The sequence below is a fragment of the Palaemon carinicauda genome, chromosome 21 (assembly GCF_036898095.1).
Source record: "Palaemon carinicauda isolate YSFRI2023 chromosome 21, ASM3689809v2, whole genome shotgun sequence".
NCBI lineage: Eukaryota > Metazoa > Arthropoda > Malacostraca > Decapoda > Palaemonidae > Palaemon > Palaemon carinicauda.
This window is the reverse complement of record NC_090745.1, coordinates 20,065,756-20,090,472: the sequence shown is the minus strand read 5'-3', so window position 1 is coordinate 20,090,472 and position 24,717 is coordinate 20,065,756. Positions and strand designations below refer to the sequence as shown.

Here is a 24,717-nt window from a genome sequence, read left to right as displayed (position 1 = left end):
CGCTAATATATTATAGGGTATCACATTTTCCATACAGTTCGTTGATAGACCTTATTATTAGTTATAAACGGAATACGCAACCCCCCACCTCTCTCTCTCTCTCTCTCTCTCTCTCTCTCTCTCTCTCTCTCTCTCTCTCTCTCTCTCTCTCTCTCTCTCTCTCTCCGTATTTTGATTTTTAATGCAGTTAAGTCTTCATATTTCTTTGAAAATATTAAAAAATTCTTTATATCCTTATTCGATGTTTCGATTATGGGAATAGTAACGGATCGGAAGAAAATCACTTGATTTGCCTCTCGCCTTCCGCCAGAAGAAATATAACATCAGACTTTTTTTTTTTCTTAACTTTACGGTAAGTTGTAGACTACTAATCTCATAACTAATGATACAGACCACTAAAACACTTGATATCGTTAATCGGTGTTTCGATTATGGGAATGCTGTAATAAGATTACTCGGCAACATAATGAAAGGAAATCATTCGGTTTGTCAGCGCTCTTCCGCCAAATACATGACGTCACAAGATACGTGACGTATACTCTACAAAGAATGATTCCGTCGGTCAAAATTGAAATAAAACAATTCAGTAAACTAACCTCTCTCTCTCTCTCTCTCTCTCTCTCTCTCTCTCTCTCTCTCTCTCTCTCTCTCTCTCTCTCTCTCTCTCTAACATACGTAGTACAGTACTGTACGTATTCTCTCCATTTTATTAAATGTTTTTTTCAGTACAAACCAATACAGGTTACTTATACAAGCCTTAAACATACTTAAACATACTTATATAAACCTTCAATATACTTATACAGTACTGTATATGCCTTAAACATAAATTATAATACAAAATATGGCACTGAAGCAACTTACGAACAGTTTGAACTTACGAACGATCGTTCGGAACGTAACTCGTTCGTAAGTTGGGGAGCGTCTGTATATTCATCCTCGTCTGTCTGTCAGCAGAGAGGAACCTCGCCCTACCCATGAGAGAGTATTCTCAAGTATTGGTAGGCGGTAGGAATTAAAATTTCCACACCTCTGTCAGACTGTATTGACATCCCGGGATTTTAAACCAGTGTGTATGGAATAGGGGCATCCTTCCCCTTAGGATTAGTCTCCTATTGAAGGATGAGGGTTTATTTTTGTGTAGGAAAAAATCACAAATTCTAAAAATCATTTGTATTTTTCTGAATTCCTGGCTACATTATACAAACCTAAGTCCTTTAAGTTTTAATGCCTGCCTAAACCACCCTGCAAGCCCTAGGTGAAGGTCAAAGTGACTACTCAGGATACTGGCGGGGGCCGGTGCTTCCCCTCCACCTGCTAGAAAATACCGACACTTTGTTGTAAATTATTACAGCCGAGTTCCAATCAAACTGAAAATATATACCTATTAAAGGATGCAAGTTTGTATAGTAAGGAAAAATACAAATTACTCTTAACATTTTTGGTTTTGATACTGTGTGTAAAGGCATTAGAATGAGAGGATGGAAAGTAAAGAGCACTAAATATAGTTTGTAACCACTATAGCACCATATACTGTATAAACTCAAGTACTAATTATGTTACATCAGACAAGGTACATTGCTAGTAATATCATTTGTGCGGGCCACAAATATAAACCCAGGGAAACTATATTTGTGTGAAGTATTATATAAAAGGAAAGTAAACAAAAAGAAAATATAATTTGAAAGAACGGTCTTAAACCAAGGAAGTCATATAAATGACAAAGAAATGTAAGAAAATTCCTATTGATAGTAAAAGGTGACTTTAAATATGCATTTTAGACGAAATTATGAGATCAGTGTTTTACCACAAACTTAGTAATTTATGCTTGCTGACAACAGGATTAAGCAAATGTTAACCAGTGAATGGTTTTAGAAAATCTTTGTATGTTTATAATGAAAATTATTATAACAAAATGTTATGAAGTAGAGCTTTTATAATCATTCTTATTACAAGTTGTCAAGAAATATGTTAACATTAGGAACTGTATAATTGAAGTAGTGCTCTTTGTTCTGTGTTTAATTTTTTTTTAGTTAAGAAATGAAAATATGAACATTCTTAAAACATAACGACGTGATATAAAGCCTTTGAAGCTTTGATGTTATAACCTTGTGTAGAATTACCTCTGTAAGGGCTACGACATAAATCGTGTCCTGTGTATCACACTGGAGACAGCACTAGTGCGCCTTTCCTTTTTCTCTCAGGCCCTAAGCCTCATTGCCTTTTGTATTTAATTTTTCTTTATAACCCATTACTTCCTAGTGGATGTACAACTTCTTTGTAAGGTTTCTCTTATTTTAACCTCTCATTCATAATTAAAAACAAAGTCTTTAAAGGGATATATAACTTCTTTGTAAGCTTTCTTTGATATTCACCTCTCATTTGTAAATATAAAAGGCCTTCAAAATGCTTGTGAGAATTTAGTCACTAAGTAGTTTAGTTAAACTTAGTTTTAATCATAATGATAATATACCAAGTTCAATTGTCTTTTCTGTTGACGAAGAAGATAGCTTATGTGCAATACCTTTGATGGAATGGGATTTTGATGCCCTACTGGCCAGAAGGTTACTTGTATATAAACAATTACATTCTTTTCATTTTACAGAGGAGAATATTGGCAAGAGGATCTCTTTGCCATCAGTCAGAGGGTAGAAAGAATGGCAAAAGCTGAGGACTGGAGTTTGCCTGTCTTGGCATCTCACCTTCGAACACTGCTGTGGAAGTGGCTCACTTGGGAACCAGCACAGCACTGTATAGCCAATAAGTTGAGAACAAGTCTGGGAAAGCCCCAAGATACATTCACAAACATTGAGGGTAGGTTTTTTTCCTGTAAAATGTTTTATCAGTAAAGTTGTTCATTAATCACAACCAAAATATTTGGATTTCTGAAAACAAGTTTTAGAAACTTTTTGCTGTATTATTCTTTGTACTGTACTGAGGGATTTCAGTTTGAAATTTACCTTTGCTCAAAGGTTTATCATTAAATCTAAAAAGTCCACATTCTCTCTTAATATTTTTTACTTTGATCACTGAAAATGTTGGAACAGATTTGTTAGCTGCCCTTATTTCTAATCTTCAAATTTAGAATATTTTTTATAGCTCTTATGGCTTAGAATGAGCTATAATTAACAGAATTTTTGTTTGGAATATTGAAGGCTGATACAAATGTATTTTTCTTGTTAGTGTGTGTATATGTCTTTCTTATATATCATATTAGTTTTCTTGTTAAATGTTAAAAAGTGATGTACATTTTTGAAATTATATCTTCACAGGTTCCATTAAAAGCCGAGCTAAGGAAGTGCGGGAATGTAGTCAAAATATTGATAAGAATCAGAGTAGCAGTAAAAGTTCCGAGGATCAAACCTCAAGTAAAGGCAATGGAAGCGAGAAAACTCCTGCTGATAGTGCTGATGTGAAAGTGCATTCCTTAGCAGTTACACTGCTTGTTGAGTTTCTGGAAAGTCTGGAGAAGGCAATGTTTAATGCAAGTGATGGATGTGCTGTAGCCCTTCCTCCACCCAATAAGGTATTTTGGCATAATGTTTTATTTTTTAGAGAAAGGAAATGCATGGCATTACTTTCGGGAAAGTTGAAGAATTATTTCTATGAAGCTCCCCTGATGTTTATAGTGCTTCTCTATCAAATCTTTGTTTATTACTGGCGTTAACCATAGAACAAAAAAATGTCGTTGTTTTTTCCTTTCAATAAGCTTAGGCCTCAGAATAAAGTATTGAGACAATCTGGTGGTTGATGGCAATAACATTGGCATTGATGCACATTAGCTCATTTGTGAGTTGAGTTCTCTCATCGCCATTGCGATTTTCAATTTGTGTTTTATCCCCTCCAGATTTTTTTATTTTTTTTATTTAGGTTATTAGTTACAATAAAGGATGTCCTTTTCTGGATTTGTCAGTAATTCTTGTGAAATTTGTTCCAGGGAGTTTCTTATGGGCAATCATGATCCTCAATCTCTCTGTGTCTCATTTAGGGGTGGGCCAATATTTTGATTTAGATAATCATTATGAGGAATGTGGAATTGCTTTCTATTCTTCTGATGAGTTATGTTCAATGGTTAGTGACCTTTGGAAGAGTTCCAAATGTAAAAGGAAATTAAAGTTTAGTTCAGGGGAAAATCCAGAGAAGACTACTAGATGATTACATTGGAGATAATGTTAGTAATGCCACTATAGCTAATAATGAGGTTTTGATTTTCAATTATGATGAGCTTCATAAAGCTTTACCTCTTATGCTTCAATTATTAAAGCTAAGAAGACCAATGTATGATATTTTTAATTAATTCAGATGAAATCCTTAGTGTCCCAAGTACAGTGGTGTATAATCCACTGCTACAGTTGTTTGCTAACTAAAGTGATTCTCTAATTTATTATATAAGAAAGTAGTATCACAAGAGTTATTATTCACCATTTTATTTTACTACCTTATTGTTATATCATTTATTTTTCAGACTACTAAATTCTTTCCCTAGATTTTTCAAAAAGATACTATTTTATGGAATGGAAAGTAGCATTTTCTGAATGAGTTGTAATGAATAAGTGAATGGCTTGGTGGAATGACAATTTTTATTGTAACAGTGCAAACAAATATTAATGTAGACTAACACAATTGTTGTAGTAATATCCCCAACATGGATTCTAGGTTATTGCATATTTTAGAATCCACTATTTTTTATTATTAGAGAATCTTTTTAGCCAACCATGTTAGAATTCAGAAATTTGGATTATGATCTTTAGTATTTTAGTTTATAGTAAATAGGTTGTGCCAGATAATTATTAGATTGAAGATTTCTGATGCTTTCACAGAGTGTTCGAGCGTTCTTCAGAACTAACCGTCAGACCTGTACAGAATGGCTAAGTCGTATAAGGGCAGCTGTTATAGTTGTTGCTCTCAATTCGGGACGGCCAGAAGTAGCCATCCGTCACTCATACAAATTGCTTCAGGAGCTGAAGGATAATAACAATACTCAGGTATGATATATTTTTTCATCAGAAATAACAAACAAGTTTGATGATTTTACTCAGATTCTCTGTTAAATGTTGAAGTACAATATTAATTTTTACTTTGTATGAATTGTTATTTCTTGTGACTGGATTTTGAGTTATTATAACTGATCTTATTTAGAAAAATGGGGGTTTTGATTTGATGATATTCTTTCTTTAGGTAAAATCCTCATAAAGAATTCTCAGTTTCTTTACAATTACAGTATGCTGTAATATTCTGCATTTGGTTGCGTATATAAAGATAGAATGATACTATATTACTATTACCATTTTTTGTGTTGTTTTTCAGAGCAATGATTTTGAAAGAGCTGTTTGTTATTGTGCTCGAGCATTATTGATGGAAGGGAGTGACGAAGGAGTTGCTGGTTTGTACTACTGGTGTCGAGATCACATTGGCCGTCGATTTACATGGTTAAAGCCTGCTATCTACAGTGCTGGCAACAAGTTAGTCATTTTTTTCAAACTTAATCTACAGATTTTGGGAAGTTGGTGGATGTTAAAAATATTGTTATCTAAGAATACAAATTTTCTTATTTAAATGTGAGCTTGCTGATTACATTATCTATTATGATGTTGATATCTAATGTTGGGTACATTTGTTGCTTCTTTCTTTTCTTTGTATTTTTTATATTGAATGATTTATTATGATATTTTTTTATTTGATTTTACAGATATTTTTTATTAAACTGGAAAGAATGATTTTATCAAATTTAAACATGTTTTCCACTTATTTTTTGTAGGTATGAGAAAGCATTAAAGGGCTTCTTGCAGTTTTTAGATGGAGGAGAAGAAGTGGAAGATGATGGTGATAAAAATAAAAGTGAAAATGAAGACGGTACCTCACATCATCCATCTTCAAATAATCAACTAGATATTAAACAAGTTGATCCTCTTGTACAGGAATTCATATATGCACAGGTAATATTTCCTTAAAGTATTTCAGATTGGATAATATTTTTGTCTATCTACTTGGGTACACTGTGTTATTTTAACATATAGAACAAGTCAGAATTTTGTTTATGGGTACCAATAAATTCAGAATGACTAGGAATTTTTTTTATTTTATTGTTGGTTTTCTACATTTTTGTGAAAAAGTAACTGTAAATTTGAAGTGCAATATGGCAATACTATAATATTACCTTGAGTTTTACCTTCAAACCATAAACTATTATCTTAGAAGCAACATCTTCATGACCCCACAATTTCTTTTTATTGTTCATTCCTATTCAAAGGAGGAATTTGGAACTAGAGTTTTAAAGGGCTTGGAAAGACCAAGGGAGTAAAGAAACAGTTGAGCCTAATTGAAACACCACAGTTTACTATTGATGATAAGGTCTTGGGTAATAATGAACTACCTGAGGGACAGTTCAATATTAGCACATCAGTCATGGGGCAAGATATTTACCTCAGAGAGAGGATTAGTATATCAGGGTAGTAGGATGTTGGCCAGGGCACCAGCCGCCCATTGAGATATTGCTGCTAGAGAGTAATTGGGTCCTTTGACTGGTCAGACAGTACCACATTGGCTCCTCCTCTCTGGTTACGGCTCATTTTGTCTTTGCCTACACATACACTAGATAATCGAGCCTATTCTCTCCACATTCTCCTCTGTCCTTATACACCTGAGAACACTGATATTACCTAACAATTTTTCTTCGCTCAAGGGGTTAACTACTGCACTGGTATTGTTTCAGTGGCTACTTTCCTCTTCGTAAGTGTAGAAGAGTCTCTTTAGCTATGATAACGAGCTCTTCTAAGAGAAGGACACTCTAAAGTAAACCATTGTTCTCTATTCTTTGGGTAATGACATAGCCTCTGTACCATCCCTTCTACTATCTTGGATTAGAGTTCTCTTGCTTGAGGGTACACTCAGGCATGCTGTTCCATCTTATTTCTCTTTCTCCTTTTTTTTTGAAGTTTGTATAGTTTATATATAAAAGATCTAATTAATGTTGTTACTTTTCATAGTATATTTTATTTTGATTGTTTTTTACTTCTTTTGTAGTTTATTTATTTCCTTGTTTCCTTTCCTCACTTGGCTATTTTTCCCTATTGGAACCCTTGGGCTTATAGCATTTTGCTTTTCTAACTAGGGTTGTAGCTTAGCTTGTAATAATAATAATGATACAGTACTTTTTGATAGTGTAAGTAAGAAGGCTCTTGATCCTTACTTACCTTATTCTCCTGGATGGCTTATGTCAGAAGATAGTACAAATAATCTGCTTAACCCAACCAAGGGAATGTCCAAAATGAACAAGGAATATGTTCATTCTAGTTATGATGAAATATACTTTATTGAACAAGATGAGTAGCCTCTTCAGTAAGAATATAATGGTCACAAATATTTTTTTATAAACTTCTGAATTTTATTTACAGTACTTAAAAAAGAAAAAGCTAAACAATCTAAGGTTTGGCTTAGAAAACAAACTTGTTGCACACACAGATGATGTTGCTCTCTTTGCATCAATTCCATCTCCTGAATGTAGGTCTGAAGTTGCTGAATCCCTTAGTAGAGATCTAGCTAAAATTATTGTGTGGTGTAAATTATGGGCCCTAAAGTTGAACCCTAACAAAACTCTTAAGTATGCTTGTAAGTAGGTTGAGAACAGTGGCTCCTCAACATCCAGATCTCAACATTGATATTTCCTTTACTCTCTATGACTTAGAATTTTTGTGTGATATGATAGGAAATTTACTTTTGAGAAACATTTAGTCTGTTTCATCTTCAATTGTACCAAAAATTGGCATATTGAGAGTCTTTTAAATTTTTTGGTGATCAACCTATTGTGAAGCGTTTTAATTCTTTCATTCTGCCTTTATTTTGAGTATTATTCTCCTGTCTGGATTTCAGCTGCTGATTCTCATCTTAATTTGTTGGACAGGAACTTATGGTCTATTAAATTTCTTATTTCTGATCTAGATATTAATCTCTGGCACCATCGTGCAGTTAGTTCGTTATGCATGTTGGATAAGATTTTTCATAATTCTGACCATGCTTTGTATTTATATCCTCCTGGAGATCGGCGTCAATGACTTTAGGTGTCAGGATGCCAAATAACTCATAATCAATCAATCCTCCTGGAGAGTACCATCCTGTTCATGATACTAGATGTGCAGTTAACTCTAATAGTCATATCTTCTTCATCATAAGGCTTAATACAGCACAGTATTCTAGAAGTATTATTCCAGCTATAACAAGTTTTGGAATGATATTCCTGATCAGGCAGTGGAATTAGTGAAACTTATTTTTATGTTGAACAGGCTGACATAATCTCTTAAAGTTTATGTGTGAAAAATTTATTTTTCAATATTAAACTTACCCGATAATCATGTAGCTGTCAACTCCGTTGCCCGACAGAATTCTATGGAGGGATACGCCAGCTATCACAATACTAGAAGGGGGTGTATTTACCAGCGCCACCTGTGGCCAGGTACTCAAGTACTTCTTGTTGACACCTCCTCAATTATTCCTCTGTCGTGCTTCCGGCAAGACGTTCTGGGATACGCTTATGTTCTTGGAGTTTTTTCACGACTTTGGTGAAGTATTTCTCTTTGATTTCGGCTGTCGCTTTACTGGAAACTTCTATATTAGCTTAGTTAGCTTTTGGAATTAATTTGATTAATTATGGTGACGAAGAGAGTATGAACTCTCGTTCACCTTTCAATGGCCGACCCTTCCCTTAGACGGAAGTGTTGGTGTCTAAGAGAGTATAGACTCTCTTTCTTAATTTTACTTAACAAAAGTTATAGATTTATTTTATATCTCTCCGCCTCTTATAGGCCTCTTCGATTAACTTCCTTTTATTATAAACTTATTAAAATTAATTTTTATATTTGTTTATATTCGACCTTCCTAATAGTAGGCGGTCTTTTCTTGGTACCGAAGTTAATTAACATTGAGCCCGTCATTTCGGTTTTACCTGTTAACATATTATGCTATTTCCGCCACAGAGTTTGAAAGAATTTCTTTGATAGTCTCGTACTTTTTCAAAGTTGAACTAACGTTTTGTTTTGTCTCTGCAGTTGTTGACGTTCAGAACGTTCAACTTGCACTCTATCGTTACGATAGAGAAAGAATGTTCACGGTTTCACGTTGCAGTAAGAGTAATCGTGTCTAGCGTTTTGTTCATTCTTTCTTAACTTAATGGTTTTGATCCTAATAAAGGAACTTTTCATTTTGGGAAATATTTCAGTTTTTTCCTTTAACAATAATATGTTTTAACGATATATATGATTGGGCTCTTCTCTCAGGTTCTAAGTCAAGAGAGAGAGAGAGAGAGAGAGAGATAGAGACGGAGGGAGAAAGAGGAGGATAAATGTTTCATTCAAGCCTGCCAGGCGTACGAGTAACGTCGTTATCGTTTTTGCTCTTCTCCCTAGTCTCTTTAGGGGAAGAAACTAAACGTTTCTAGAGTGATCTAGTGTTTAGTCTCTTTCCAGCCACTGAATTATCTTTCATTAGATTTTTCTGTTTCATTGTAATTCTGTTTTCGCAATTACTAACTTTTGAGAAAGGATAGAATTGCGTGTTTCAGGTACAAACCACTTAAAGTTTCGAGTTCAGTGAAATAAGTGCAAACAGAAATCAAAGTGATAAGTGATTAGCGCAAAGTATGTCAGTGTTGTGCGTGAGGGTACTTCTGTGCGCGCCAGTCGTCCTCCCAGTCCGGGACCTCTTGCAAGCTCCCAAGCCCAGGGGAGAAGCAATGTCGAAGGGCATAAGGGTTCAGCAGGCCTTGATCGGCGCACAGAAGTATCCTCGGTGGTTGTGGGCGTGTCTTACCGAGACCGTCACTCCCACCCGCAGACGATTGAGCCCTTATTTTGCTCGTCTGCAGAAGAGATTTAGGGGAGAAAATAAAGGCAGAGTAACGCTGGTCTCAGGTCTCAAGACCTCTTAAACGTAAAGTCCAGACCTATGCCAGACGTACGAAGTTAAAGTTCAACAACCCGGATGCAGTCATTGGGTTAGCTCTGACTCTCCTCAGTCATCAGTTGAATGCACTCCGCCTAAGAGGAGTAAGGTTCTGCCGCAACAGATCTCTGCTGTTAAGGCTTTACCTCAGCAGACCTTAGTGTCTGCCGACCCCAAGTTGACTCTACTGCAGTCCATGCAGTCACAACTTTCGGTCTTGATGCGTGAGTGTCGGGCTGAGAGTGTTGCGCCTCCGCCTCCGCCTACACTCCCTCCGCCTACGCTCGCTCCGCCTGATCGCAGTACCACCTGCCAGGCGTACGATGTTGTGGACTCTACTACAGTCCATGCAAGCACAGCTTTCGGACTTGATGCGTGAGTGTCGGGCTGAGAGTGTTGCGCCTCCGCCTCCGCCTACACTCCCTCCGCCTACGCTCGCTCCGCCTGATCGCAGTACCACCTGCCAGGCGTACGATGTTGAGCCACGTGCTGAGTTTGCTGTTCCCAGTGGTGTTCAGCCTCCGCCTTCCTTAAGGCAACCTTTACAATGGGATCAGGAGGATTATACCTCTCTTCCTCCGCCTCCACTTGCTGCTCCACCAGTGATGCAACACTCGGTTGAGGTACAACAACCTCTCCCGTCCATGAGTCAGTCTCCTCAGCTCTCGCTGCAGCGAGCTCAACCCTCCACAAGGCAAGCACCACAACACCTTAGCCTTGCGCCTCAGGAGCCTCAGCTTGCGAGACATTTACCTTGTTCTGCGCAGCCTCTTCCTCATCGCGCTCCGCTCACACCACAGGAACTGGAACTTGCTACTCCGCTTCCGCCAACCGCTCAGCAAGCGCAACCCTTGGGTTCAACCACTCATGCTAGGAGTCAGCCTCCTCCACCCATGCGCCTTCCTTCTGCTTGTCTTTTATTCAGCCTTTGCAGACTGAGCCTCAGGTGTTCCCTCAACAGAGTCTTGAAGAGGAAACCACAACTATTGTTGTTCCAGCTCGTTCTGACTCTGCTGTTCAGCATACCTTACCTCCATTTTCAAACCATATGATAATGGAGGTTATTTGTATTTCTTATAAAAATATATTTGTATTCCTTGCAATATATTTTTAACAAGATCGCAAAATATGGCAAAAATATGAATCATGAGTTATGAATGTAAGGTAAATATTATGTTGATATTAAAACCCCATGCAAGCATGCATAAAGCACTCTAGCACTGGTCATGGAATTTCTGAGAAATGTTAAACGCCATGCACACGCTCTGCTTTCCTTACAGCAGGCTCTGCTTACAGCAGGCTCTGCTTACTACATGCTCTGCATACAGCATGCTCTGCATACAGCATGCTCTGCATACAACATGCTCTGCATACAGCATGCTCTGCATTCAGCATGCTCTGCATACAACATGCTCTGCATACAGCATGCTCTGCATTCAGCATGCTCTGCATACAACATGCTCTACATACAGCAGGCTCTGCAGACAGCATACTCTGCATACATCATGCTCTGCATACCTTACCGCATGCTTCTCAGTCACACATCTTTGGTTGTTGCCAACTCACTAGACTGTCAAGCAGTTTCATAACGTTGCCTTCTAGTCTGCTGCTTTTGCACCAGTGAACCCTCACTGAGAGAACTTAGCTTTTCTAGGATATGGTCCCTGTAGATGAGAAAGTTCTTTTCTCCCTCCTTCTGATATTCCCTTGAGGACTCTGTCATTTGGAGGGAGCCTTTAGCTGCATAACCTCTTATGGACTTTTATTTAAGCATAACATGCTTCCAGGGAAGGTAATGGTTCCACTTCAGTCGCTAATCCCGTCTGTTACCACACCTGCTCCCATAGACCTTGAGCTGTGTTGCATGACATGCAGTCCAAGCTTAGTCCTTGTTAGAGGATTTTTTGTTTACGGAGTCAATGTGTCACGGGGAAGACGTTCAACAACCAACAGAAGTGACTTGTTGTGACGCAGTGCGGCAACCTCAGCAACCCGATAAGGAGTTGTCTGTACGACCCAGACAGTCTAGACAGATTCGGGTTGTCACTGTACTTCCTCGCTTGCCCATGATTGACAGTTCACAGACTGTGCAGCAGTATCATGATCTTGTGTCCGGCTCCGTCAGACGACTGGCTTTTAAGAGCTCCCACAAGTCGTCGCTGTCTGGAGATTTTCAAATGGACTATGGATCTGACCAAGGAACTGGGCCTCCTGGTCAATTTTGAGGAGTCTCAGCTCGTTCCATCCCAGACCATTGTCTCCTTGGGTATGGATCTTCAGAGTCGAGCTTTTCGGACTTTTCCGTCGGCCCCAAGGATCTTCCAAGCCCTAGAATGCATCCAGAGCATGCTGAGAAGGAACCGATGCTCAGTCAGGTAGTGGATGAGTCTAACAGGGACACTTTCATCGCTGGCCCTGTTCATCGTGTTAGGGAGACTCCACCTCCCCCCCCTTCAGTATCATCTAGCTGCTCACTGGATAAAGGACATGACGCTAGAGACGGTCTCAGTTCCTGTTTCCGAAGAGAGGAGGTCTTCTCTCGCGTGGTGTAAGAACAGCTTTCTTCTCAAGGAAGTCTACCTTTGGCTGTTCAGAAACACGACCGCCGTCTCCTCTCGGACGCATCAGACACGGGCTGGGGTGCGACTTTGGACGGACAAGAATGCTCGGGAACATGGAATCAGGAGCAAAGGACACTTCACATCATTTGCAAGAAGTTGTTGGCGGTTATTCTGGCCTTGATAAACTTCAAGTCCCTCCAGCTTAACAAAGTGGTGGAGGTGGACTCTGACAACACCACAGCCCTGGCTTACATCTTCAAGCAGGGAGGGACTCTTTCGTGGAAGTTGTTCTAGATCGCAAGGGACCTACTCATCTGGTCTTAAGATCGAAAGCTAACTGGTAACGAGGTTCATTCAGGGCGGTATGAATGTCATGGCAGATCACCTCAGACGGAAGGGTCAGGTCATCCCCACAGAGTGGACCCTTCTCAAGAATGTTTGCAACAGACTTTGGGCCCTGTGGGGTCAGCCAACCATAGATCTGTTCACTACCTCGATAACCTAGAGACTCCTGTTGTATTGTTCTCCGATTCCAGACCCAGCAGCAGTTCACGTGGATGCTTTTCTGCTGGATTGGTTCCATCTCGACCTGTATGCATTCCCGCCGTTCAAGATTGTCAACAGGGTACTTCAGAAGTTCTCCTCTCACAAAGGGACACGGCTGACGTTGGTTGGCTCCGCTCTGGTCCGCGAGAGAATGGTTCTTAGAGGTACTGCAATGGCTGGTCGACATTCCCAGGACTCTTCCTCTAGGAGTGAACCTTCTAAGTCTACCTCACGTAAAGAAGGTACACCCAATCCTCCACGCTCTTCGTCTGACTGCCTTCAGACTTTCGAAAGACTCTCAAGAGCTAGGGGCTTTTCGAAGGAGGCAGCCAGAGCGATTGCCAAAGCAAGGAGAACATCCACTCTCAGAATCTTTGTCTCAAGGGGAAGTCTTCCGTAGCTGGTACAAGACCAATGCAGTTTCCTCAACCAGTACCACTGTAACCCAGATTGCTGACTTCCTGTTATATCTAGGAAAGTAAGATCCCTTTCAGCTCCTACGATCAAGGGTTACAGAAGTATGTTGGCAGCGGTTTTCCGCCACAGAGGCTTGGATCTTTCCACCAACAAAGATCTACAGGACCTCCCTAGGTCTTTTGAGACCTCAAAGGAACGTCGGTTGTCCACTCCAGGCTGGAATCTAGACGTGGTCCTAAGGTTCCTTATGTCATCAAGATTTGAACCTCTCCAATCAGCCTCTTTTTAGGACCTCACATTAAAAACTCTTTTCCTCGTGTGCTTGACAACAGCTAAAAGAGTAAGTGAGATCCACGCCTTCAGCAGGATCATTGTTTTCACATCTGAAACGGCTACATGTTCCTTGCAGCTCGGTTTTTGCTAAACGAGCTTCCTTCACGTCCTTGGCCTAAGTCGTTCGAGATCCCAAGCCTGTCCAACTTGGTGGGGAATGATCTGAAGAGAGTACTTTGCCCAGTTAGAGCTCTTAGGTACTATCTAAAAAGGTCTTAACCTTTACAAGGACAATCAGAAGCCTTATAGTGTGCTATCAAGAAACCTTCTTTTCCAAGTTCTAAGAACTCAGTTTCTTACTATTCAGGCTTCTGATTAGAGAAACACATTCTCATCTGAAGGAAGAAGACCTTGCTTTGCTGAAGGTAAGGACACATGAAGTGGGAGCTGTGGCTACTTCAGTGGCCTTCAAACAGAACCATTCTCTGCAGAGTGTTATGGATGCAACCTATTGGAGAAGCAAGTCAGTGTTCGCATCATTCTATCTCAAAGATGTCCAGTCTCTTTACGAGTACTGCTACACCCTGGGATCATTCGTAGCAACGAATGCAGTAGTAGGCGAGGGCTCAGCCACTACATTCCCATAATCCCATAACCTTTTAACCTTTCTCTTGAATACTTTTTATGGGTTGTACGGTCGGCTAAGAAGCCTTCCACATCCTTGTTGATTTGGCGGGTGGTCAATTCTTTCTTGAGAAGCGCCGAGGTTAAAGGTTGTGATGAGGTCCTTTAGTATGGGTTGCAGCCCTGTATACTTTAGCACCTTTGAGTTGATTCAGCCTCCCAAGAGGAACGCTGCGCTCAGTAAGGAAGACGATCTTATTAAAGGCAGAGTAACGGTTCAAGTCGACTTCCTTACCAGGTACTTATTATTTCATTGTTATTGTGGATAACTGATTACATGTATATGAAATACGGGATACTTAGCTATCCTTTAGTCTTGTACACTGGTTTTTCACCCACCCCCCTGGGTGTGAATCAGCTACATGATTATCGGGTAAGTTTAATATTGAAAAATGTTATTTTTATTAGTAAAATAAATTTTTGAATATACTTACCCGATAATCATGATTTAATCAACCCTCCCTTCCTCCCCATAGAGAACCAGTGGACCGAGGAATAATTGAGGAGGTGTCAACAAGAAGTACTTGAGTACCTGGCCACAGGTGGCGCTGGTAAATACACCCCCTTCTAGTATTGTGATAGCTGGCGTATCCCTCCATAGAATTCTGTCGGGCAACGGAGTTGACAGCTACATGATTATCGGGTAAGTATATTCAAAAATTTATTTTACTAATAAAAATAACATTTTAGTATTGTTACTGTTCTCAAAATATTTTATTTCAATTGTTCATTACTTCTTTTGGAGTTTATTAATTTCCTTGTTGCCTTTCCTCACTGGGCTATTTTTCCCTGTTGGAGTCCTTTGTCTTATAGCATCTTGATTTTCCAATTAGGTTAGTAGCTTAGCTAGTTTAAATGATGATGATGATGATTATTTCCCCCTTTACTCTTTTTCAGTAGAAATCTCCTGAAATAAAAGCTATGGTTAAAGCTGTTTTGCAAAAGGCTATTGATAAGTATTCAATATCTGGTTTCTCTCTTATCAATACCCTTCCTTTGAAAGCCTAAAAGATCAGAGGTTTGTTATTAGAAGGATTTTCCGTCACAGTAGACTCCGACATTGATCGTATTGATTGAGCCTACAAAACTGATTGATAGATGATGGGAAATTTTGATTTTTGTCAAAAGAGTTCAAAACAATAGCAGAAAGCTTGCATAGAGCCCTAGAAATAATTCTTTTATTAGGCTTTGTTATAGGGGTTATAAGTTGTATAATTCTTCAGTTACTTTAAAGTCTAGAATAGTGACCGAGATAGAGCAAAGGGATGTATTCAATGTTTTATATTTTAATTTAAATCCGAATCATTTGATTTGCCTTCAGAACTGGCTCAAGGGTTCTGTAATTGTGTTCATAAAAGAAGAGAACAAATTGTTTTTTTGTTAGTTTGGAATGTTTCAAAAGCTTAAAGACACAAGTTGATGTCAGCTTCCGTTATGGGTTCTCTTTTTGGTCTAATTAATTTAATTTGTCTAAAGTGGCCAAAGACATAAATTCTAGATTCTAGAACAATGATATAGGTAAACGTGTTTTTTTTTTTTTTATACAAAGGTCACCTTTCAACCTTTCAACATCCATATTGTCTTCCAATCTGTTTCCTGAACCATCTATTTATTATTCTCATTCACAAAATCAAGCGACCTTCAGAAAAAAGTTGCCAGACACCATTTAAGTTTCCATTTACAGCTTACATATGCTGAGAGTGTTGCCAAGTGGTGTTCCTATAGTTACCATACGAGTAAACATATTATTATGGGACTGACGACTTGAAATACGCATTTAAAGTCATGAACGTAAAATCCCGTTGAAGGCGGTACCGAGTAGATCGTGGTGAACGTATTATTACATGGGTAATGTTTAACAGGTTAAGAAAGGGCTACCATCTTCCTTTCATATTGTTTCCCTCCCCCCCTTATCTACTGAACCAAAATGCTTCCTTTCATAATGAAAAAATCCAGAGAATGCAAAAATTATGTTATTGAAGGAAGCAATGAAAGTGATTTTAGTTCCTTCTCTTAGAGTTTTACTATTGCATATTTATGGTACCAAAAACTACGGGGATTGGAGACCAGTTCTAGATATTTTTTTACTTAACAAGTTCGTATTTCTAGCTAGGTCTCCATGGAGACTCCTTTATCAGTTCTAACAGTGGTTCAAAAGGGAGATTAGATTTTTTCATTTCGCATGTCAGATACTACATGATTAATCTTGTTTAAGCAAGAGAAAGAGAGAGAGAAAAGAATGCCAAAGGGTTTGTGACAGGAAGTTCGTGGGATTGGCCTTGATTTTAGTGCTATCTTTGACCGTGTTAATCATGAAGTCCTTGTTCTCAAACTCAAAAGTTGGGAGTGTATAGGTCGTTTCTTAGCATTATTATTGAATTTTTAAGCAATAGATTGCAAAGTTATCGTTGATGGGCACCATAGTGAATATAGGAATGTGATATCAGGTGTTCCTCAAGTTAGTGTTATTGGCCCATTACTTTTCATACTATATACACATAACATGTGGTTTGGCCTAGAAAACAAGCTTGTGTCATATACAGATGATGCTACACTCTTTGCATCAATTCCATCTTCTGAATGTAGTTCTGGGATTGCTGAATCTCTTAATAGAGATCTAGCTAAAATTAGTGCATGGTGCAAATTATGGGGCATGAAGTAGGTCAAGGACAGTGGCTCCTCAACATCTGGATCTCAACATAGATAATGTTTCTTTAACAGTGTATGACTTAAGATTTTAGGTGTCATTCTCGACAGCAAATTTACTTTTGAGAAACACATTAGGTCTGTTTCTTTTTCAATTGCACAAAAAATTGGCTTATTGAGAAGGTCTTAGGATTTTTGTTGATCAATCTATTCTGAAGAAGTGTTTAAGTCTTTCATTCTACCATGTTTCAAGTACTGTTCTCCTATCTGGTCTTCAGCTACTGATTCTCATCTTAATTTGTTGGACAGCAACTTATGGTCTATTAAGTTTTTTATTCGTGATCTAAGTATAAATCTCTGGCATCGCCATTCAATTAGTTCGTTATGCATGTTGCATAAGATTTTTCATAATTCTGATCATCCTTTACATTCAGATCTATCCGAACAGCTCCATCCTGTTTGTAATACTTGGCATTCAGTTAACTCTAATAGTCATGCCTTCTCCATTATAAGGCTCAATACTACACTATTCTGGAAGTTTTATTCCAGCTGTAACCAAGTTGTGGAATGATCTTCCTAATCGGGTAGTTGAATCACTGTTTTTAAAATATTTTATTTTAATTGTTCATTATTTGTTAGATTGTTTACTTATTTCCTTATTTCCTTTTCTCAATGGACTATTTTTCCATGTTGGAGCCCTTGGGCTTATAGCATCTTGCTTTTCCAACTAGGGTTGTAGCTTAGCTAGTAATAATAACAATTTGTTTAAAATTAACTGAAGAAATGAGTCAAAGATGAGATCTTACATACTTAGCCTTATTTTCTCTATACTGTAGTTTTAAAAATTATATCATTAAGAATCATATGTAATTTTTATCACCTATCCCATCAAAGGTAAAATTCAGGGAAATCAACAGAATTTTAAAACTAAAATGGATTATTTCTCTCTTTGTCAAGGTGGTACGTTAGTGTAGTTATCAAGCTTACACTAATGTAAATAACTTTTTTTTTCTTTCTGAATCTCTGCATGTTGTACTCTGTTCCAATTGGAACATGTCAGGTGATTGGTGTTAAGGAGGTCCCTCTGAGGGGGTTGCATGCCAGTGAGATAGGTTTTTTTAATGTTAAAGTCATGAAGTTTGCACTTATGAACTAATAGCATTTTACTTTTTAAGGTAAGTATGGAAATAATAGATTAAAAATTATATTTTATTTTGAGTAAGGGAAAATTTTATTCCAGAATTTTTTTATTTTTAGAAGGAAGTTACTTTAATATAACATTTTCAAAGTTAATTACTGTTTTGTGTTATGTTTAAATCCATCCAGAGCTACTGGAAATTCCAGACTGCATAATAGTTAATACTTAATTTGTTTATAAACAATCTGAAAGTTCTCATGCTCTTTGGTAATACTATTACAGATTGCTGAGGCTTACAGTAAGCTAAGCCAATGGGGAGAATTGCAGAAGTGGACAATGCAGGTTTGGAATAAATACAATGAACCTGAAAGCTCTACAGTGCATTCAGGCCTCCTCAATTCGTACAAAGATTTGTCTTATGTTCAGTAAGTATCAAATCTACTATAAATATGATATTTTCTAGATTTTTTATATGTGAGATGGTTACTTCAAGATATTTATCTAAGAGTGACTTTATCATTTACTAAAGTTATGACCCCTTATTGAGTGCATGAACATTAGTTTATAATATATTCTGTGGCCTAAGGTTTTTTATTTTTTAAAAAAAAAAAGGTTGATTATTAAAAGGATTTTTTCTTTTTATGAAAAAAAAAAAAATTATGATTATTAAAAGCACTGATACCATTTATATGAATGTCACCTGAGGTTCACATGGCTCCCTAATTGAATCTAGGTAATTATTAACTTCAGTCCAAAATTTAAAATTTTTTTCGTTTTCCCTTTTATAGTCGTAGCTCCTTACTATCACATTGTGCCCATATGGATACGTATAGCATTAATTAAGGCATGGGTACGCCATTTTCAGTACTCATTGTTAGCGACCCTATTGCATATTTATCTTGTGTGCTCCATGCATCCAGATTTAGGAATTTCATTACAAGTGTTATTTAGGTTTATTATCAGTGTGTGAAAGTCAGTCATATGAATCTTGGGTAAGTTTCATGGAAATAAAGGGAATTTTGATAATAGAATTTAATATTTCTATACTCACCTGAGATTCATATTATTCCCCCCCCCCCCCACCTCCCTCTGATTAGTGATGTTTAGAGGTTGCTGAATACATTTCTACTTTGTATACTGAAAGTAACATAACCAAGCCTTTATTGTTACGATATACCTTTATATAGGTGCAATATGATATTAGGGGACTAAATCGAAGTAAAGAAAAATGGGAAATTTTAGATTTTAGGATAGACGTTGACAATTAGCTAGCTTCGAGTAGGAAGCTATATGAACCTTAGGTGAGCATAGAAATAATCAATTTTGTTATTGAAATTCTGTTATTTTATTAATAACTTTTGCTGTTAAGTGTACAGGTTGTTAGGCACCATTGATATAAGGTTTCTGTACTCTGTTTGTGCTTTTGTGATATGATAAGTGAAAGATAAAGCCGTAAGCCTCACAGACAGCTAAATTACACAGATTTTTCATGGTTTTATACTATACAAGCTTCCCTTTCTGTTTTTACTTTACCAGAGCTTTAGCCCACTTTGATTCTGCTGATCCTGTTGGAGTGATGACAAGTCTAAATGCTTCTGTAAATTTGGTTGACTGGTCCAAAGGAAACGAATGGGTTATGTGGAAGAAACTTCATAATATAAATACAGTACTATTGTATTCTTTTACCTCCACTGTATATCCACAGCCCAACACATTAAGGTAGATTGTTTTATATTTTTCATCTGTTTATGTGATCATTTTGGATTAAATATTTTTTCATACAAAGCATTTCCTGTTTTTAACAAATTTCATTATATTCTTTTTCTTAGGGAATCTATAGGAAAATTAGTATCGGAATGTGAAGATCAAGTTGAATGGCTGATGCAACTTTCCACTCTATCATCCTACAACAACATACATCTTCAGTTGCTTCTCCTTCATCAGGTGCTACACGAAGTAAGTTTTCTTTAATGTTATACCTCAGTATACTGTATGTTTTCTCTCCGGGTTAGAGCTTTATTGTTTTACTCCTGAGGTTTAATTCTGTCATTGTGATACTTAGCCTGTTAATATCACTTAAAGTGTGCTTTTCATGAGCTACTAGTGCTATTTTATTGTTATACTGTACTTTAGAATAAAAAAGCTTGAAGTAAATTAAAAAAACTAATAGAGATATTGAAATAATGGTGAGAATGGTTTCAAAACTAGAATGTATATGCAATATTTATGAATCAGCAGGAAGATATTTATCACCTGCTTCGGAAAAATTGACATCACATTTTTATCCATTCACCGAATAAGCCGCTTATGTATTTGTTTCCTTTTAGATGTTACATGCCAGGCTACTAGTTTTGATAATGATCATTTGAAGCTTTCATAAGAACACTTAAAACTTGTAATCATCCTATTTCAACATCGTTTATATCTTATATGTACATTATAGATATTTACCTACAGAAAGGGGCCTTGATGTGTAAGGTGTTAATTTTCCTAAAAAATTTGTGATTTTGAAAAGGGTGACCGGTTTCAATTTCTACTATTAGAAGTAAAGGCATGTATGTAATTCATTAGATTAATGGTTGTAGGGTATTTCTAAATAGGGGTTTTAATTGACTCCAACATATAAGTTTTTCTGTATTGGGTTTTCCATATAAACTTTTCAGATGGTGTATTACATTTGAACTGAAATGATTAATGAAACAAATCAATATTTTATAATATAAGCATGAAAAAATTGATATGATTGGAGAAAGTTAGAATATGACAACAATATAATACAATCCCTACCCGGTACCTCCAGAACACACACTAATTCAATAAACAATATATCAGAGAACCCTCATGCATTGGCATTCAAAATATGAGTCAATTTTCAATATTAAACTTAGCCGGTGATTATATAAGCTGCAGCTCTGCTGCTCGACAGAAAACTCTACGTTCAAAATCCGCCAGCGATCGCCATGCAGGTAGGGGGTGTACATCAACAGCGCCATCTGTCAGGCAGGTACTCAGTACTCAATGTAAACACAGAACTCAATTTTCTCTCTGTCGTGCTACCGGCAAGACCTACTAATTCGCTGTTGCTAACTGGATTGGTTTTCACATCTTTTTGGTGAAGTACACATTTCTGGTTTTGAGCTTTCGCTTTGCAGGCTTTATCTTCAATACATCCTTGCATTCTTTTGTTGATATCGGATTATTTGTTGATGACTTTGGATAGTTTTTGAATTCCCCACTTGACTAATTCAAAATGGCTGACCCTTCTCAAGTCCCTAAATTCAGGAAGTGTAATGCTAGGGACTGTTCAAGGCGTCTTCCGAAGGCCTCTATCGATCCTCACACCGTTTGTTCCAATTGTCGGGATAAAACCTGACAATTGGAAGATCGATGTGAGGAATGCGTTGGGCTTTCGGAATTCGATTTTATCGAATTCCTTAAATATACACGTAGGCTAGAGAGAGATAGAGTCAGGAGAAGTTCGTCTCGCTCCGTTGAATTTTCCTCTCCTCATGCCCCACAACCTATTCCTTCCCCTGTAGTGGTTGCTCCTGATCCCCCTTCTAGCACTCAACAACCTTCGATGGCAGATATGATGCGTGCCATCCAAGCTCTGGGTGAGAGAGTCGAGTCCTTGGCTAGTGACCGCAACCAGCTCATGGCAGACGTCAAGGAGCTGAAGTGTAAGAGTGCAGTGGGTGATAAAGTGAGTGATAGTGTTGTGGATAGTGTTGCGCTTGAGGGTTCGTCTGTTTGTGCCTGTCGTCCTCCCAGTCCGGGACCTCTTGCAAGCTCCCAAGCCCAGGGGAGAAGCAATGTCGTACGACCAAAGGGTTCGAGAGGCTTTAATCAGCGAACAGACGTTCCCTCCGTGGTTTCGGGCGTATCTACCCAAGATCGCCCCACCCACTCAAAGACGAGTGAGCCTATTTATTCCTCGTCTGCGGAAGAGGTTTCTCGTAAGAAACCATGGACCAAGGTCTCGCGGCCTCTTAAGCGCAAGTCGGTCCCTTCCGCTCAAGTCCAACGGCCCAGTTGTAGCCACTGGGTCAGTTCGGACTCGCTGCAGTCTTCCGACGACTGCTCACCTCCTAAGAGAGGCAAAGCGGTACCGCATCAGGCAGTCACACCGTCTGTTGCCGCACCTGCTCCTGTAGACCCTAAGTGGTCTTTGCTGCAGACCATGCAGGCTCAGTTAACGTCATTGATGCAGGACTTTCGTGCGGAGAAGGTTGACGCTGCACGCCCACATCAGACTACACAGTCTGGAGTAGACGCTATGCGTCCCCGCGCTGCTATGGTTGTTGCCAGTTCACAGACTGGGCAACAGTTCCATGACGTTGCGTCCGGTTCAGTCACGCGTGCACCCGTGCTGCGGACTCAGCTGACCAGCCGATTCCTACTCCTTTGCCGCTTCCTCCTCAGTTCTCAGATGATGGACTCTCTGATGATGACGACGCGGCCCACATTGATGACCCACATACGGACCTTGACGAACCCAAGACCACGCAACCCTCTTTGGACTTTAGAAAAGTACTTGCTCTGTTCAAAGAGATGTATCCGGACCAGTTTGTGTCTGCGGCCCCACGCTCCCCTCCATCAGAGTTTGCTTCAGGTACGCAGTCATCCGCGCCTGCCTTTACGAAACTCGTCCTCGCCCGCTCGTCCAAGAGAGCTTTACGGGTTTTAGGAGACTGGATGCAGTCCAAAAAGGACCTAGGGAAGACAGCGTTTTCGTTTCCCCCTGCGAGACTCTCCTTCAGATCGAGCGTCTGGTATGCCACGGGAGAAGTTCTCGGCTTGGGAGTTCCTGCCTCTGCCCAGGGCGACTTCTCAAGCCTGGTAGACTCTCCCCGCAGGCTAGCCATGAGACGCTCTAAGATATGCTGGTCTCCTACGGACTTAGACCATCTGTTGAAAGGAGTGTTTAGAGCCTTCGAGGTCTTTAACTTTTTGGACTGGTGTCTGGGAGCTTTGAGCAGGAAGATCTCCCCGTCTGACAAGGAATCTTCCTTGCTCATAATGTCCTGCATGGACAAGGCCATACGAGACGGATCTAGTGAACTTGCGGCTTCGTTCGTATCCGGGGTCCTCAAGAAACGGGAGAACCTTTGCTCTTTCCTGTCAGCTGGAGTAACACCATGTCAGAGATCTGAACTCCTTTTTGCTCCCCTCTCAAAGTGCCTTTTTCCAGAGGACTTAATTAAGGAGATTGCTGCCTCTTTGATTCAGAAGGACACCCATGACCTGGTTGCGTCCTCTGCCCGCAAAGCCACCCCTTTGCCTTCCGTGTCAAGACCCAGGATGGACACTCCAGCGTCCAGATTCATTCCGCCCTTTCGTGGCAGAGCCTCCAGCAGAGGAGGTGCTCGTGCCGAAGGGAGACGTGGGAAGAAGAAAGGTACCAAGTCCTTTAAAGGCAGAGTCTGACTGCCTCCTTCTTCAGACAGCAGTGGGAGCCAGACTCAAGAACTTCTGGCAGACCTGGGAGGCAAGAGGCGCAGATGCACAATCTGTGAAGCTGCTCAGAGAAGGGTACAAGATCCCGTTTGTCCGCAAACCCCCTCTAGCAACGTGTCCCATCGATCTCTCTCCCAGGTACAGAGAGGAACACAAGAGACGAGCTTTGAAGCAGGAGGTGTCTCTCTTACTAGAAAAGGGAGCGGTAGTCAAAGTCCGGGACCATCAATCCCCGGGCTTCTACAACCGTCTCTTCTTAATGGTAAAGAAGACAGGAGGGTGGAGGCCGGTGCTAGACGTCAGTGCGCTGAATGTCTTTGTCACAAAGCAGACGTTCGCCATGGAGACCACAAAGTCTGTTCTAGCAGCGGTCAGAAAGGAAGACTGGATGGTCTCTTTAGACCTAAGGGACGCATACTTTCACGTCCCCATCCACCCAGACTCCCAACCTTTTCTGAGGTTCGTTTACGAAAAGGTTGTCTACCAATTTCAAGCCCTGTGCTTTGGCCTAAGCACAGCTCCTCTTGTGTTTACGAGGCTGATGAGGAATATAGCCAAATTCCTTCATTTAGCGGACATCAGAGCCTCCCTCTATTTGGACGACTGGCTTCTAAGAGCCTCTTCCAGTCGTCGCTGTCTGGAGAATCTAAAGTGGACTCTAGATCTGATCAAGGAATTGGGTCTCCTGGTCAATATAGAAAAGTCTCAACTGGTCCCATCCCAAACTATTGTGTATTTAGGGATGGAGATTCACAGTCAAGCTTTTCGGGCTTTTCCGTCGGCCCCCAGAACAAGTCAAGCCCAGGTATGCATCCAGAACATGCTGAAGAGGGAACGATGTTCAGTCAGACAGTGGATGAGTCTGATAGGGACGCTATCATCCCTGGAACAGTTCGTTTCGTTAGGGAGACTACACCTCCGTCCCCTTCAATTTCACCTAGCTGTTTACTGGAAAAAGGACAAGACGCTAGAAGCGGTCTCGATCCCCATTTCCGAGAAGATGAAGTCGTCCCTGACTTGGTGGAAGGACAGTATCAGCCTCAGAGAGGGTCTGCCCCTGGC

At 39.4% G+C, this 24,717-nt stretch overlaps 1 protein-coding gene across 1 annotated transcript in view; it reads left to right on the top strand.

Annotated features, from left to right (window-relative positions):
• Window positions 1-24,717, top strand: part of nonC (serine/threonine-protein kinase Smg1) — a 357,997-nt gene that overhangs the window by 133,933 nt on the left and 199,347 nt on the right. The window contains 8 exon segments of the mRNA XM_068344859.1: window positions 2,606-2,814; window positions 3,273-3,526; window positions 4,821-4,985; window positions 5,308-5,462; window positions 5,759-5,936; window positions 18,481-18,623; window positions 19,735-19,917; window positions 20,028-20,154. Coding sequence (XP_068200960.1) covers window positions 2,606-2,814; window positions 3,273-3,526; window positions 4,821-4,985; window positions 5,308-5,462; window positions 5,759-5,936; window positions 18,481-18,623; window positions 19,735-19,917; window positions 20,028-20,154 — 1,414 coding nt within the window.